General features: G+C 43.3%; 1 protein-coding gene and 1 pseudogene across 1 annotated transcript; both read right to left on the bottom strand.

Annotated features, from left to right (window-relative positions):
* Positions 1-2362: 2362 nt before the first annotated feature.
* On the bottom strand, positions 2363-5605 carry LOC117153226 (uncharacterized; annotated as a pseudogene).
* A 7888-nt stretch (positions 5606-13493) lies between these two features.
* LOC143304727 (uncharacterized) lies at positions 13494-14444 on the bottom strand (the record flags this gene model as incomplete). Its single annotated transcript, XM_076627251.1, has 1 exon — positions 13494-14444. A coding segment is annotated over one exon (951 nt), but the record flags the coding sequence as incomplete, so codon positions are not given.
* Positions 14445-17058: the final 2614 nt, after the last annotated feature.

Below are 17058 nucleotides of genomic sequence, written 5' to 3'. Positions count from 1 at the left end.
AAGGAAAAATTAAACGTTTGGAAGGCTTAGTTGAATTTAGAATCGAAATTTGGAATTCCTGACTCATTAAATGATGTTTTTCAAGAGGCAGTGAGGTCTAACGACTCACTGAAAATATACAGTCACATGTTGACTGTTCATGTCGTGGCTGGCAGGCAGATGGAATTAGAGAAAAGAATTAATACCATGATTGGGAAGTTTAAACATATTCCCGAGACATGATTTAACAGTGGAGAAGAATGATTAAAAATGGGTTTGAAGGATAAATCGAGGCACATTATGCAGAGAGCATTGCAATCTTTGCCAGCATCTGAACGTAACAAGTACTTTCTCCAGGACATTCCTATAATTTCATTTATGAAGTAAGCACTCTATAAAATATCAACTCTTTTTAGTTATTATTATCGCACAACTTGTCTTCTACATAGTATTTCTTTTCGAAAGCAAATCTTACCATGCAAATAGGCGTAATACTTTATTCTGAGGAACTTAATGAGATATATCGTTTTATCTTAGAATGAACAGTATAAGACAGATTTATCTTTAAAATTCTTCAACAGGCTCTGATTTTTTTGCTTTACAAGCTGCAGGCAACTGATCCTAAACCAGATGGAGGAACCGGCTACACCGGGGCAATAAGCAACGAGCCAACCCACGTGCGACTACATCACGAATCAAGAACATTATATCCAGAGATGAATAAACCATAGACCTATGGTACGATCCATATTTTTATGTCCATAGTCTATGACTACATTTAGGAAGAAGTAGACGGTGGCCGCGCGGTTTTTGATTTAGCTTCTCAATTTTGGCTACTAACTATCAAAAATTTGTAGTTCGTCCAAAAATTCAAAATGTGTCTTTCTTCAAATTGATCAATGGTACACTTCATACAGAGCATCACATAAATGAATCGGGTAGATATCTCGAGTCGAAACAATATAAATCTACATTATTTAATGTCTTCAGGATGCATCATGTATTATCTCAAAAAATATGCTTAAGATAGACGCAAAACGTAATAACCACGAACGGGAAGTACAAAAACGAAGACTTCTTGGACAAGGGTATCTACCTGGGTACCTACAAAACCAACTTGTATAATTTCAGGCACAATTCAAATGTCGCCGAGACCTCTGAAGAAGTCAATAGCGCCGACGTGGTTGTAACGATCGGTTAGCTAAAACTACTGCTGCACAATGGAGCAGTTGCGTCCCAAACGTACTAAAAGATTTTTGATTAGACATATTCCTGGTTTTGTCATTACAGAATAATCAATAAAAAGGACGCACTTGAGATCAGAGAAATTGTAAATATGTCAAGTTATTATTACCTTTTTCATTTTTATATGTATCAATATTAATAGTATTTTGCATATGTGGTAGAAAACTTTACATAACTGGACTGTTTTAGGTATTGTGTAATTAAGGTTGTATTTTCGACCAATCACGGGGAGACGCAATCACGAGGAAAAACGTCAGCGGGAGTCGTAAATTTCCGTTACGATTATAATAATCGACGCCGCGAATAGATCGATCTCCTGATTTCCGTTGAGATAATAAGGGTGGTTGAGGTGGTATAGCGCTGCGATTAACAGGGTTATAACCTATGTATTTTCAACAAATTGATACCGTTGTACTTACAACTTACGCCGTTGCGTATGATATATGTCGTAGACGACGATTTAGCGTATGAAGATGCGATACACATGCACAATATTCTTTGGTAATCGAGCAAGACCCTTACAGTTGAGTTTCTTGTTGTAGTTGACGTAGCAATAGAGGAGACTGATGTTCCGCTCTCATGCAATTACGGAGGAAAGCTCGGTGTGGGTATGTTTTCTTGAACGAAGAAAGCGGATTCGTTGCTCACACTTTTCGTTAGTAAGGTGAAAGTAACGATATGTGATGCCTATTGGTTGTAGTCATGTTACTGAGTGGTGAAAAGAGAAGGAAACCTCCTACCAACCTTGCTAGGGGGTGTCATTGTTTACGGGAAAAAACCGGATTTTCCGTTAGATAAATATCCACTTTTTCCGTTAGGTCACTACCCGCAGTCTCCGTAATTTTTAAGAGCGCCTAATAAACCTAAGCACCTTTCCAATAACCCTCCATAAGCCGAAAACCTTTCTAGGCTTAAAAAGTCCCTCAGGACAAAAGGATTAACTTAAAACATGTGTTAAAATAATGACGTTGGAAAGTTAAAGTTTTATGGTGGGGCCTTAGGTTTATTGAGGATCTGTTTAATGGTGCTTGACGGTCTGATAATGAAGGACGTCGCACAGATCATCTTGCGCGAAGTAACGAAGGTTTTGCTCACATGATGTAATGAAATATGTGTCAAAACGTTTTATTATTTTTAATCATTTTGTACACTGCTTCTCTAGATATTCTACAGCCATTTGTTGAACACGAGTCACGTCTTCCTCAGTACCATGCTGCTCTTCAAAATTGATGAACTTTTTAAAGAGGATCTTCACCTTTCTAGGCGGTAATGCCTGAACAACTGCTCTCTCTAGAACTTTCCTGTAAATGCAAATTATTAGAAGGTAAATGCTCTATGAAATTAAAAAGACAAAATATAGTTGAAAAAATATTTTTACCTTCCTATATCAGTATCATTAGATTTAATTAGAGAATCAACATAACAAGACCATATATCCACCCGTTTCGGATAAGAACTTAGAATTTGCTCAAACAGAGTTACTGCTCTCTCTTTATTTCTGTAGTGTACATACGTTCAGATGCTGTCAAAGATTGGAATGCTCTCTGCATAATATGCCTCGATTTGTCCCCCAAGCCCATTTTTAGTAACCCTTCTCCACAATTAAACCACATCTCGGGAATATGGTTAAATTTTCCAATCATGGTATTAATTGTTTTCTCTAGTTCCATCTGCCTGCTAGCCTCGACATGTACAGTCAACATGTGACTGTATACTTTCAGTGCCTCTTGAAAAACATCATTCAGTGCTTTAGGAATTCCGAATTTAGACTCTAAATTCAACCAAGCCTTCCAAACGTTTAATTTTTCCTTCTGTTCCCTGAAATTAATCGTTTTCGCCGTTTCTCTTGCAACTGCTCTTGCTTTCTCGATTTCTGTTGTTTGTAAATGATATGCCATATACTGTAACCATACTATTGAACTGTCTAGACTAGCTAAAACTAATCTGTGGAACTGATGTACAGAATTTGGTAACTGGTTGTTGGCGAGCGTTTCTTCTCTTTGACGTATTTTATGTTTCTCCTGTCTTTTTTGTTCTCGACGTTAATTTCTTATTTCTCAGATTTGGTTTTTCTTCTACTTCATCTTTACTATCGCAAGATGACTCTTTATCCTGAAGGAGAGTTGAGTCAGCATATTCCAAATCTTTTTCGGAAGGTTTGGTCTTCCAGTTTAGTCTTTTCTTCTCCTGTTTGTTCAACACACATTCTCTTTGAATATTCCTTTTCTAAATCTTTCTCTGGTTTTTCTCTGTTTCGTTTCCCTTTGTTTTTCATGTTTCGTCTTCCCATATCTTTTCAATTTTTATTTCTTTGGCGAGTGCCACATACTCCTGATTTTGTTTCTTTCTTTTTAAGTTATTATTATCATCCGATTTCTCTCTCACATAACACTTCTTTTCAAATGCAGATTTTATGACGCTGAGAGGCATAATATCGGATTTTTGGGAATTTAATGAAGAGTAACATTTAATTTTAGAATGAATAATATAAGGTGTTAGATCTAACAGTAAACTATTGTAATATCGAAAAATAAGGATAGAAATTTTTTTTTCGATTACTTACAATTTATTAATATTAAATTGAATATACAGATATAAATTGGACAGAGAACGATATTTATTTAACGGAACTAAATGCAATACTCGTATCTATATCAAATAACTTTACAGTTATTTGATCACTCTCGTCACAACGAATCTAACACACACACTCTCTCTCTCTCTAACAACTCTATCAATTCTCACGACTCTACTCTTCGACGACTCGAAACCTCTAACGACTCTACTCTTCGACAACTCGAAACCTCTAACGACTCTACTCTTCAACGACTCAATTCGCTCTGATCTTCGCCAATACACTCCTGCTCGGTCGTGCTCGCTCTTGCTCTCGTCCTCTCACACACACACACTTTTCGGCTCACATACTTTGGCCTCTCAATTGCCATTCCTTGAAATATGAAACCGTACCTCTGTTTTGACACTGCTTATCCTTTCTCGCGTCGCTGTTACTAGGCGCTCTTGGATGTAAACAAACCACGAAAGACGACGTACACGGTGCTTTCTAATTTCAACCGATCTCTAATTCAAATCTATTCTACGATATTACACTATTTATGTGGCGACGTACAGTTATCGCAGCTAAAGTTCCGTTGCCAATACCTTGAAGGAATATCAAGATAAATCAATTTGTCACCATTAAGATTCTACCACGTAGCAATTTACCGCCAGGAAATTGTATTTACTTATTTTGTTTGGCACTTATTTTATGCATTATTGACGATAACGTGGTTATAATCGTCCCAGAAATTTTGTCCCCTATTTTCTTATTCTCGGAGTAATGATTCTTAGACACTATACCTAGCAAGTTATTCTGCAATTGAACAACCAACCAATCAGGCGTAATTTTTTCAATCTTTCCAGTAACTCTTTGTCCTAATTTGACAGATGCAATGGGTCTGTTTTTGTAATATGAATTTCTTGAAAGTTCTACTAATTTATTAAAATACAGGATCAATGGATCCAATGCTGCCACTATTCTACTTTTAGGATTAGATGGATCATCGTATATTTTCTTTAGCGACAATGTTAGTCCTAATTGTTGTTCTTTCCTGTTAATAGAAAATATTTTTGTCAATAAAATTTAGTTTGTATGCAGTAGATTAAAATTACTAACGTTACTATGGGACACATATCCAAATGGCGTACATTCTGCAACTGGTAAAATAAGTCTTATACCATCTGACCCCATATCTTTGATCGTACAAGGTATACAGTCTCCTATTTTCAGTTTTTCAAAATTCCTGTACCTTCCTTGAGTTGCAAAATTCCTAATTAAAATTAAATTAGGTACTGTAGCAAATACAAGAGCTGAAAGTGTATGATCAGGAACATATTTTGATGCTAGTAGAGCTGCAATTTCCACACAAGGTGACATGTGACCAGCTGGTAAAAATCCTGTACTAACAGTTTGTCCTTTATATCTACTGACTCTTAAATATAATCCCTGGGTGGATGATTCTATTATTGTGCCCTCTACTTCTTCATCGAGAAAGCGAGAGAGCGGGAATCAAAGACTAATGTAAAATAATGCCTAGCATAATGCTAATGCCACGTATCATATAGTTGCTGAAACTTTCATGCTTCCTACATAGATATAAAGATAAATTGTTTCATTATAAATATTAATAATAAATATTAATTGAATAAATATAGATAACAATGACCACTATAGATTTCATATATGAAGTATTAGACCGAACGAAGTATGAAATATACTAGTACTCCTTATAACATTTATAATAAAACAATCGTCTACTCAGATTTAATTTTTTCAATTTATAAAAATATGAATTTACACGAACACCCGTACTTTACTTATCATTACTTCCACAACAACGTTCTGTTTCTAATGTTCAGATTTTTGTAACTGCAGTTAAACGTGACACCCACATAAGCACGCATCATTTTTTTGTATTCTGCTACAATAGCACTTGTAATAGTTCTGCTCATAAAGAAATTTGACAGGCGTGTAATAGACAAAAAATCATTTATAAAGTCGTTTCCCCATTTACCCTTGTGCTACGTGCATTGTTTTTTACATGAAAATGCGACGCACTTACAGTTCGCCAGGCCTATTATACCGACTGCCAGTCATTCGGCTAATCCGTTTCCCATTCTTATTCACCATTCTTCACTCGTCCTTCTCCCGTAATCACTGTAGCGGCACATGAGTCAGAGGACAATTCAAATCATGTTGTTGTTTTGCCTTACAAGTAATGTAAGAACAAATAAACTCCATGCAAAACAATGTCGCCGCTTCGTGCAATCGTAGATCAAACGTAGACGAATTCGAATTTTCCGGTTCTCCCCCGGCCAGTATAAATAAACAGACGCGATCGCGTGCGTTTTAGTGTGGAATAGTATCGAAGAGCATTGAAATGTATCGAACAGTATCGAACAGTACATATAAAGTATCGAATATTATCTACAGAGTATCTCCGATTATTTATCGAGTTACGCGACGAACATTAATGAGTATTTATTCCGCGTCTTGTATTTTGTACCAACGACTCACGTATTCGGCTGTAAATAATTTATTTATTTATTTATTCAAGATATATTTGACGGACTGCGACAGCAATATTTCGCTCTCGTTATTTCGCACAACCTATCATCGACCAATTTTCCACATTGGTGACCTCGACGTGATTTGAGTTAGCGAAATTTAGTATTGTGAGTCTGAGTGCGCTAACAATGTTGAGCGAAAACACAACGGTTGCGACTAGTCAAACAATTCGCGTGCCTCCGCTGAAGCCGCAGAAGATCGTGTTCTGGTTCTCTTTATTCGACAGACAACTCGCGGCGGTGGGCGTCACGGGTAACGAAGAAAAATCCACCGCCCTTCTCGGGTGCCTCGAACCAGGATATTTAGAACGGATAAGGGACATTGCATTGGATCCCCCGACCACCGGACAATATGACCAACTAAAAGATGAGTTAATACGAAGTCTGTCCGAGTCCGACAGCGAACGGGGAAAAAGGTTGGTAAAAAACGAAATTATGGTCAACAATTAAGCACTGCAATCAACGTAATCGTGAGTATGTGATACACATGATTATTTGAATTTACGCACGTGAGCTACCATCCATCATAAATCTTATAATACTATACTTATAATTAAATTACAAATTTCAATCCATCATCTTAGCCTTAAAACTTACATACTAAATTAATAATTCAACACTATTAACGCCCATATTTATATAAATAATTTATTTCCATATTTATAATATGTCACTTTGTAACATAAGCAAGTCTCATACAAGTACTAAAAATACTTATAACCTAAAGCACTTAACTATCCAATTAAGTCATAACGTCAACTCTGCATCTAAACTACTATTCCTTTTCATTCTTCATCCTAAAAATCCGTCACAGTTACCACTCAGTCAATTATAATACCATCACCTCTGTGTACACATAATATATAACAGTATAAACCTCCTCTTAAAAAATTAACTATAGTAAAGTTTCATTACATTTATACGTCAAACTTATGAAATTCACTGACTAAACCATCCATACTATAATATATTGTTATACAAGTATCAGTTACTAAAAGACTATGGGGAGCCTGAGGCGGCTATGGGTTCTCAGGGCGTAGGACCACGCCCTGGGAATCCCCCACGAATCTGATATTCTCCTATAGCCGGATGGTGACTGGTCGGCGCCTTTGGCACCCGCCAGTTTGCCGATCCGGTGCGGAGAACTCTCGGAGAAGTTAGTGGGCCTGTATCTTCCAAGAACACTTACCTCACATTCTTGTGGGGCTCCCCGTCACTCTGCACCAGCTTTGACCGGGGCAGGGTGCGAAAGAGTGAGTGGCACCAGGATGGAAACCCTTGTTGACGACCTCGCGATTTCTTAGAATTACAATGGATAGAAAAACGAATCAAAGAATCGTTTACGGTGGGGAGGGATACCATAATACCGGCGCAGCCGCGAGTTGTAAAGCGGCCCCTCTGCGTCGTCATCGAGCAACCGTGGCCATCCGGGGATGAGCCGCCAGTGCCCTGGACACGCTCATGCGTCTGGCGAAGGGGACACGCGAACTGGGCGGACTCGGAGAGGTTCGGAGGAAACCGATGTTATGACCGTCGGCCCGGTATCTTCGTGGGGCGGGATGAGGCGGCGGCGCGGCGGCCGGGGGGGGGGAGTGAAATCCGACGACGAAATGTCGTCGTGCTCTTCCTATTCGACCGTTGCGGGCACGCTCGGCAAGCGATCGTACCGCAGGATTACCGGGTCCGCGGAAAGCACCACCCCCGTCGATAACGGTCGCGGCGGCGGCGCGGGACACCGCACACGGCGGGGGGACGCGTCCGCGTGGGATCCGGACTCCGCACCACTGCTGGCTCACGATAAAAGGAAGAAGAGGGGCGCGAAGCGCGGGAAGGATAGCGACAACGACACCGACACCGAGGCTGCCACCGTGGCCGCCGCCACCTTTACCATCCGCGACGGTGCCGACGGCGGCAACGACACGCGGAGTGACGAAATGAGGATCGGACCGGTCGACAAGCAAGCTACCGTGAAGGACGTGGAACCGACCCAGGATCAGAAAGAGGAGGAGGTCGCATACCTGCGAAGGAGGGTGCGCTTTCAGGAGAGAGAGACGGTGTCTCCAAGAGACGGTTGACCAAGGAATGCACGGAGAGCAGCCAAAAATGATAACATCGACGGTGAAGGACGAGAGGTGAGGATCACCTCTACGAGGGGGACGAAAGAAAATGCTCCCGGGGCCCCAACGGGAACGATTATGGGTCCCCCTCCCCACCTCCTCCACACACCTGGTCAGCGTCGCGCCGTTTCCGCTGTCCCGACGGGTCGGGGAGTAATAATAAACAAACAAAGAAAACGGATAGAGGTCCAGGACCTCGAGATCCACTAGAGGATCTCCAGATCCTGTTCCTCCGCAAGTTGGAAGAGTGTCGGCGATAAATAATGCCAGGGGGGGGGGGCGATCCTCCCGGCTACGGACGCTGGTGTCATGTAAACTTCAGGGTTGGTTGATGAAATAAAATAGCTGAGTCGTAACACAACTATTAATTTTGTTTTAATTAAACTTTATTATGCATTCAGCAATCACAATGTAATACACACTGAATTAACATAAATCACAATTCACTGCAACCACGTTATGTAAGACTTAGTTACAATGATACGTTAAGTACGCGACTGTTATAAGGGGCGAGACCGATAAAGATATGTTGACTATTCTAAGGATACAGAATAAGTAAGTTTTTCTGGCAATAGTGTGTCTGAGGAAGGTTAGGGCTGGGTGTGTCTAAGGACACGGCGCTATCAGATTTGTTGATGACAATTTTGGTTAAGGAAGTGAGGGCAGTAGACACCGTCTCCGATTGGATAATAAGGCGGCTGGTGGACCAGGAAGGGTTTCAGCCGCCCTCGCGAGAAAGTTGCTAACGGAACATAAAAGATGTGAAGAAAACCATCTTTCTATGCTAACACGTGGTAGACAATAAACGTAAAGGAAATCTAAGACAAGAAATACTCGCTTGGTCCGAAGGACATTAACTATGAAAATTCCAAGACCCCTGGTAGGTACTTAAGACTATTGAGGGTACGCGCCAAGGATGTGCAGATATCTGGGTGCCATCCTGTCCGCAGAGTGTGGCCCGGTCTCTGATGTGAATCGACGTTACAGTAGCGTAGCCGTAAGAACCGTACAAGCACGATTGCGGCCGGCGAGAGACACCTCGCGGTCGACCGTGGAGTCGTCGGCCGACGAGGCAGGGTTTATTACCGTCATAGGCGGAGGAAGAGGGAGAGCGAGGCGAAAGAACAGGAAGCCCACGACGCAACCTCTTCCAACGGTCCATGCGCCGACCGACGCAAAAACCAAGGGACGGGTATTGTTACGCCACGAGGCTTACCACAGGCTGTATTTTCTAACCGTCGCTCGCGGTCCTACAGTGTCGCAGGCAGATCGTCTTATCTGCCTGCCGGATCATATACAATGTATCGACGAGAGCATAGTTGTCGCCAAGCAGCGAGCTCTAGAAACGTCGATTTTTATCCGTTACGTTTTTCACACAAGAAGAGGCATACGTGATCATAGGCGCGAGCGATGGTGTGACCCGAGCATAGTGGGGGTCGTCTTCCAAATGAGACAAAGAAATCATCGAAAGGCGATCAAACTTCTGACGAGTCAAACGTGACACAACGAAAAATCTGACGAGCAAAATCAAATAGTCTAACGAATTCATCTAGAGATATCGTAAAGTCGAGTCAACTTTATGTAATATATTCATCATATTATTGTAAAATATATTATTTTATGTTAACCTGTTAATACAGTGTTACATTCATTGAACCACCTCTGTTATCTTAACACAAACAGGGGAACGACTATTTCGCGGCGTCGATTAACATAATCGTAGCGAGAATTTACGCTTCTCGCTGACGCGTTTTCCCAGCGAACGCGTCTCTTCACGAACGGTCGTAACAGGTATCGTCGTCTTTTCCATTGTCGACGTTGCGAACAGGGGCCTCGGCGCCCAGGACGGCGACCAACAGTGGCGGAACAAGGGCAGGGACTTTTCAGCGCCGCTCGGCCTCCGGTACGCCCCCGCACGGGAAGGGAATCCAAGCGAGGAGCGGGCAGGGGCGATGGATCCGGAGCGGTATCGCTCACCGTGAGGAACAGCTGGGGCTTCACGTACAGGGATGCGATATCGGTGGTGAAGAGGGAAGTCAAGTTCTCCGAACTCGACTTCACGGAGTTAAGACCGAGGAGGACAAACACGGGGGCGCTGCTGTTCGAAATCTCAGGCCAGGACGCTGGGTGCAAAGCTTCGCGACTGGCCGAGCGGATGGCGGCCACGCTGAAGGATTTGCCCGCCAGGGTAACCGTGCCGCGAAGGACGGCCGAGCTAAGAGTGATCGGACTGGAGGACTCGATCACCTCAGAGGAGGTGGCAGCCGCTGTTGCTGAGGCCGGGGGCTGCCACGCTGACGAGGTCAACGTGGCAGTCATACGCTCCGCTCCTCGGGACCTCGGATCAGTATGGCTATGCTGCCCGCTGATAACGGGCAGGAAAATCAGCAGAGGAGGAGACGCCCTACCAGGAGGTAGGATTAACATAGGTTGGTCAGCGGCGAGAGTTTCCCCTCTACCTGCGCGCCGACTCCAATGCTTCAAGTTCATGGAGTCGGGTTACGTGCGCCGGGACTGCACATCGATGGACCGGCCCGAGCGCTGCTACGGGTGCGGGGCGGAAGGACATCGCGCCAGGGACTGTTCGGCGCGAGTACCCATGTGTCCGGTATGCGCGGACCTGGGACTGCCCGCGTCGCACCGTATTGGGTCACCGGCATGCAAACTGCCTGCCCGTAAGAAGAGGGCCGCACAGGAAACAAGGACCGTTCCACGCGACGGTGGGGACGTGGTGACGAGGAAGGAAACGATGCTGCCGTCAACTGTCCCCACGAAGGCCAGAAGAGAGGACAGAGAAGTCGGACAAAACGACTGCGAGGGGAACGGCCCGTAGGAGCCTATGAAGACGGAGCCTTCCCCGACGTGAGCGGAGGAAGAGGAGGTGGACAACTGCTCCTGCAGTGCAATCTTAACCGCTCCCGCCGGGTTCAGGACTTAATGTTCCAGAGGTTGACGGAGCGGCGGATTGGTCTGGCAGCAGTGGCCCAGCCGTACAGCATTCCCGGCGCGTCACGAGGAGCTGGGGATCTGATAGGCTCGGTCGCCATATTCTGGACCGGGATCGCGGGAAAACCCTCCTGCTCGGTGATCGAGCGGAACGGGGCTTCATAGCCGAGAAATGGGGCGACCTGGCCGTGGTGGCCGTCTGCGTGTCGCCCAACATCAGCCGGACCGAATAAGCCTCCTTCCTGGACGGACTCGCGGCTGCGCGAGACGTTTGGGCGCCTGCCCGACACTGGTCCTCGGGTACATCAACGCCCACTCAACGGCGTGGGGATCCCGCAGGACCAACGGAAGGGGGCGCGACGTGCAGGACTGGGCGTTCGCACTCGACCTCCGGCTTATGAACCGGGGGTCGTCTAACACGTGCTTGGCACGGCGGGGCGAGTCCATAGTGGACCTCACACGGGCAAACCCTGACGCATCTAGCCGTGTTTGCGGTTGGGAGGTCTCCCCGGCGGAGACCCTCTCGGACCACCCTTATATACTGATGGATGTGGCGGTTGGCGCAGCGATGGGCGACCGTTCGTTGGGTGCGCGCGGTTCCAGCAGCCCACCGGAAAGGAGAAGAAGATTCCCGCGATGGGCGGTGACTGCTATAGCCGTCACTTGGTAGAACGAATCCCCGACCGACGAGGACGCGGAAGCGGGCGCGACTCGGCTGAGGCGAGTCGTTATTATTTATTTATTTATTAGTGCTTATAGGCGACTAATTGTCCTCTCCACATCACACGAATATACCTCTATCTTCTTACTGTTCATTAAACGGTCAATTAATAGTCTATTAAAGTATTTGTCACGAATTGTCTCTCCTCAACTGTCATAACAACATCATATTTATCTTTGTTCGAAATTTTAGTTGGCTGTCCGTTTATGGCACGGATAAGCTCATTTCCCTCATTAGGAAATTCCGACTTAACAGTCCTCCCAGGGCTATAATTCGGAATTTGAGTGGCCGTCTGTTTATGACACGGACAGGCCCATTCCTCTCGTTAGGAAACTCCGAGTTACATGTCCTCCCAAGGCGGTAAATGTAATGACTCGAGGCCAGGAAAAAACCCAGGAAAGGACCAGCCGGAAGAGTACGGTGGAGAGAAGAAATACAACGGCGGGAGGAGAGAATCAGGAACGGGGAAGTTTAGTTCATCTTCAACCATCTGACATTACAGACTTAGGACGACAGTGGTCCTCCCTTAGTTCGGTTAAGTGCTACAACTAGTACAAATAAAGTGCCATCTAAATCTAACACTCGAGTTATTTCATCTCCTCCATCTTGAACGTTGAGATATTCGAGGTACGCGATATCGACCGATCGGTTTGACCTGACCGGTTGCTCTTTAGTCGATAATACACCACAATCTTATTTGCGTTATTACAACCATCCACTCTTATTTCCATTGTTTTAACAAATTCTAGCCTGAGGGCCCGTCATAAATCTTAGAATTTAGTTGACTAAAGTCCTTCAAACAAACAGTCTTTGTCCCAGCTACGGGAAGATAGGAGAGACCTATTTTTCAACGAACGGTGTCTCCCACTAGCAACTTTCCCGCGAGGGCGGCTAGCATCCTTTTCTAATCACCGATATGGAGATTGACCAATTAGCAGCAACGCCAAATTCCCTCACCTTCTGAACGAAGGATATCCTCGACGAATCCGATGATCTCGTGTCCTCAGACACACACCATCATAGTTTTCCTCTGCAGCATCATCGCGACGGAGAGTCATTCTCTCGTGAGGTCGTATTAGGGAGTTGCTTAGGGTCTGTACGCTCGGTGGATATTCCACGGTTTCGCAAAGAGTCCGACTTAGATTTTGTGAGCACGTACACCTATCATCCCGTTGACCGCGGATTCGTTATTGAACCCACGACCAACATTACTAGTACCGCGAGTGTCCAACCGCCGCGGTTGATTGTCGAGTCGGTAGCATCCATACTCGTATTAATAGACCGTACCTTCGTTATAACAAGACGATGGCCGATTCCAATGAAGATTCATCAAACGCCCACAACCTTATTCCTGACCCTTCTCATGACATGTTTAATTCGGTAGTATTCAGGAAGTATGTGCCAATTATCAACGAGTGTTGCATCAAAGTATCTGAAACTACATGTATCGTTACAACGCACGACTCATCATCTATCAGAATATCTGTCGAAAATTCTTCGAGTGTACAATTTCTTCCGGACCCGATACCGCGAAATTCAACAATTTTCTGACTTAATCTGGATGCCCCAATTTTCACATACTGATCCGCTCTCATTAAAGTTAGTTCGCTACCGGTATCTATTAGCGCGCTCAATTCGAAATTTCCGATCTTAACGTCTTTACCACGCTTCGTCTGCAACGATTTCCACATACTAGAAACAACTTTATGGGACTCGCTCAGGTTGTCGCACTTCGATACGATGTGTCCGTACTCTCTACACTTAAAGCACTTGGATCCTCTCGACCTATTCGGGCACTCTGCACACTCATATTCTTCGCCACCGCAATTGTAACATCTCGTCTTCTTCATATCTCCAGATTTACTGGGCTTCCTGCTCCTTTCAGTTTTGGCTACCTTCACAATCGATTTTGCTCTGCGATAATTCTGTTTCTCGTACATGATTAATCTCTTCCTCAATTCTGTAATGGATGTAGTACCGTATAGTGTAGACTTATTGTTTTCTTCATCTACTATTCCTTCTACAATATACTCCACTTTCGCCTCCTCTTCCATATCAACATGGCTGGCTATTTCAAGCATGCGGTACATATAAGCCAAGCATGTTTCGTCGCTTCTCTTTTTCGTATCTCTAAGTCTTTGATGTACTTGCCGACTATTAATCTTTTTAGAGAATTCTTTAATCAGCCCTCTCTTCAGCTCATGCCAAGTCCTAACATGGCACTCGAAACTCGCGAATATTCTACCTGATCCTTTCAGCAATCTCTTCGGATAAATCGCTTTCTGTCCCTCTGACCACATGCACATGTCTGCGATTTACGACACCCCCCAAGCCCCTCATTCATGATACCACAATAATGTACAAATTGCACCAATTCTTTTTAACCTGTTACATTACAACGTATTACAAGTTCTACAAAGCTATAGAAACATTAACTAATAGACTTTTATAGTGGCTTGTAGACTTATATTATAAATAACAATAATGTAAAATATACAAATATCAATTCATAATAACAATAAACTTTTTAATTTTACATATTAAAGAAATTGCTATTTTTTCTAAAAGTTTACTTTTAGGAATATAAGCATAATTAAGAGAAATGTGCGCGTTTCTATAAGAATGTTTTAGTGAAGCTTTTATTCCTGTATGGAAACATTATTATAATATGATCTACAAAAACACATGCTTTGATGTGATAACGAATAATAAAATTGACAAAACAATTTAGATATGGAACTTAGTCAGCTTCGTTAATAATATATAGAACTTTCTATAAAAAACTCATTAAACATATTTATACAACTTTATTACCGACTTTAAAACATATTATATAGTTTCTAGTAATCAAATTGTAAATATAGTAAACAAATAATTATGTTAAGTTATTGTAAAGATCCATAATCCATATAATATGACATATTACGTACATACGATTATTGTAACATTAATCACATATATATACAAAAATACAACGTTATTATTACTTATTTAGTTATTACTTATTATTATTATTATATTAGTAAAATTTATAATATCGAGTTTTTCAATCAGGTTTTTTCAAATAGTAGTTTCATAAGGTTTTGTGCCCAATAGAATCACACAGTTTTCATAGTTGTCAAACACGTCCATTGCGTATAAGTAGCGTTTGCTTAGAATAACGTCGTTTTTGTACCTCACAACCCTACTAAGACTGTAAAGTGATTTTGTGAGAAATGTTTTTATAATTGGTACTCCATTGTATAAATATCTCAATACCTGATCGTTATTTTTACAACCGCGGACGCTAACAGAAAATTATTTTACGTGAAGATACAATGATGGAAATTGATAATTGTTCGACTAATCAAATTACATCGGATGGAATTTAACTTTTAGAGAAAAATGGCGCACCCGGGAGAATAGATCGCGTTAAACGCAATGATCCAAATTGAACTGAAAAGTCGTTATGTATTTAGAGGACTTGTGTGTAGAGGATGGTTGGTCGTGAAATTTATTATACGAGATTGCCCGTTGTAGAAGCCGTCAGTATATTTTAAAATGACTAAATAAATAAGAACAGATAATGCTCGCAAAGACGCTCGTACTAACAGATTCGCTAAGACAGTGTATAATCGCTCGCGGATAACTCGTTAGTAACTGATCAATACTCGGTAGATAGTCGGTAGAGTCATAGGACGAGGCGGATGGAGAGCGTGCACACGGAATGGAGCAAATATTACGCACAGCTGCCATTATTGAATAACGTGAAGTTTCCACGTAAAACGATAATCAAACCCGCAGCGGAAATTGAGTTACACGGGTTCTGTGATGCCAGCGAAAGGGCATATGGAGCATGTGTTTACCTTCGCACCATCACCCCGGATGGTCATGTCTGTACACGTCTCCTCACTGCGAAGTCGAAAGTAGCTCCACTCAAATCACTAACCATTCAAAGGTTGGAACTGAGTGGGGCACTCCTTCTCGCGTCACTGGCCACTACAGTCCTCCAAGCCTTACGAAGCAACATTGCTCGAACCGTTTATTGGACTGACTCCACAATCGTTCTACATTGGATCAACACATCACCCCACCCCCTCCAGTGAATTACATAATGGGCGACCTTCCAGCTGCACGGATAACAGAATCTCGGCCATTTACCAACGTCGGAATCGACTACTGCGGACCGTTTTACATCAAGGAACGAAAGGATCGCAACCGACGCAAAATCAAGGTATACGTAGCAATCTTTGTATGTCTTGCAGTTAAAGCAGTCCACATCGAGTTGGTCAGCGATCTCACTAGCGAGGCCTTCATTGCTGCTCTGCGAAGATTCATCGCTCGCCGAGGATTCTGTGTGACAATTTACTCCGACAACGGTACCAACTTCGTTGGCGCCAACAATGAATTACGAGAGCTCCGAAATCTCCTGCAATCCGACGATCACAAGGCACAGGTCCAGTCCTTTTCAGCCGACCGACGGATCGAATGGCGCTTCATCCCTCCCAACTCACCTCACTTCGACGGGTTGTGGGAGGCTGCAGTGAAGTCTTTCAAACGACATCTCAGACGTGTCGTAGGTAACGAGCTTCGAAAACCTTAATACTTTCATCATTGAAATCGAGTCTATCTTCAACTCCCGCCCGCTGACTCCGATATCTTCAGACCCAAACGATCTCCTAGTTCTCACTCCCGGTCATTTCCTCATCGGAGATTCACTAACAAGTTTCCGAGAACGAGATTTCAGGGACACGCCATCCAATCGTCTCTCCTGCTGGCAGCATATTCAGAAACTCAAACAACATTTCTGGCGCCGGTGGAATCGAGAGTATCTAAACGGGCTACACATCCGAAACAAATGGAGCAAGGGCAGTCACGACATACGAGAAGGCACCATCGTCCTTCTCAGAGAAAACAACGTCCCCCCGATGCAATGGCCATTGGGCA

Source organism: Bombus vancouverensis, unplaced genomic scaffold (genome assembly GCF_051014615.1).
Source record: "Bombus vancouverensis nearcticus unplaced genomic scaffold, iyBomVanc1_principal scaffold0052, whole genome shotgun sequence".
NCBI lineage: Eukaryota > Metazoa > Arthropoda > Insecta > Hymenoptera > Apidae > Bombus > Bombus vancouverensis.
Note: the sequence above shows the minus strand (reverse complement) of the source record. Positions and strands in the feature narration are given on the sequence as shown.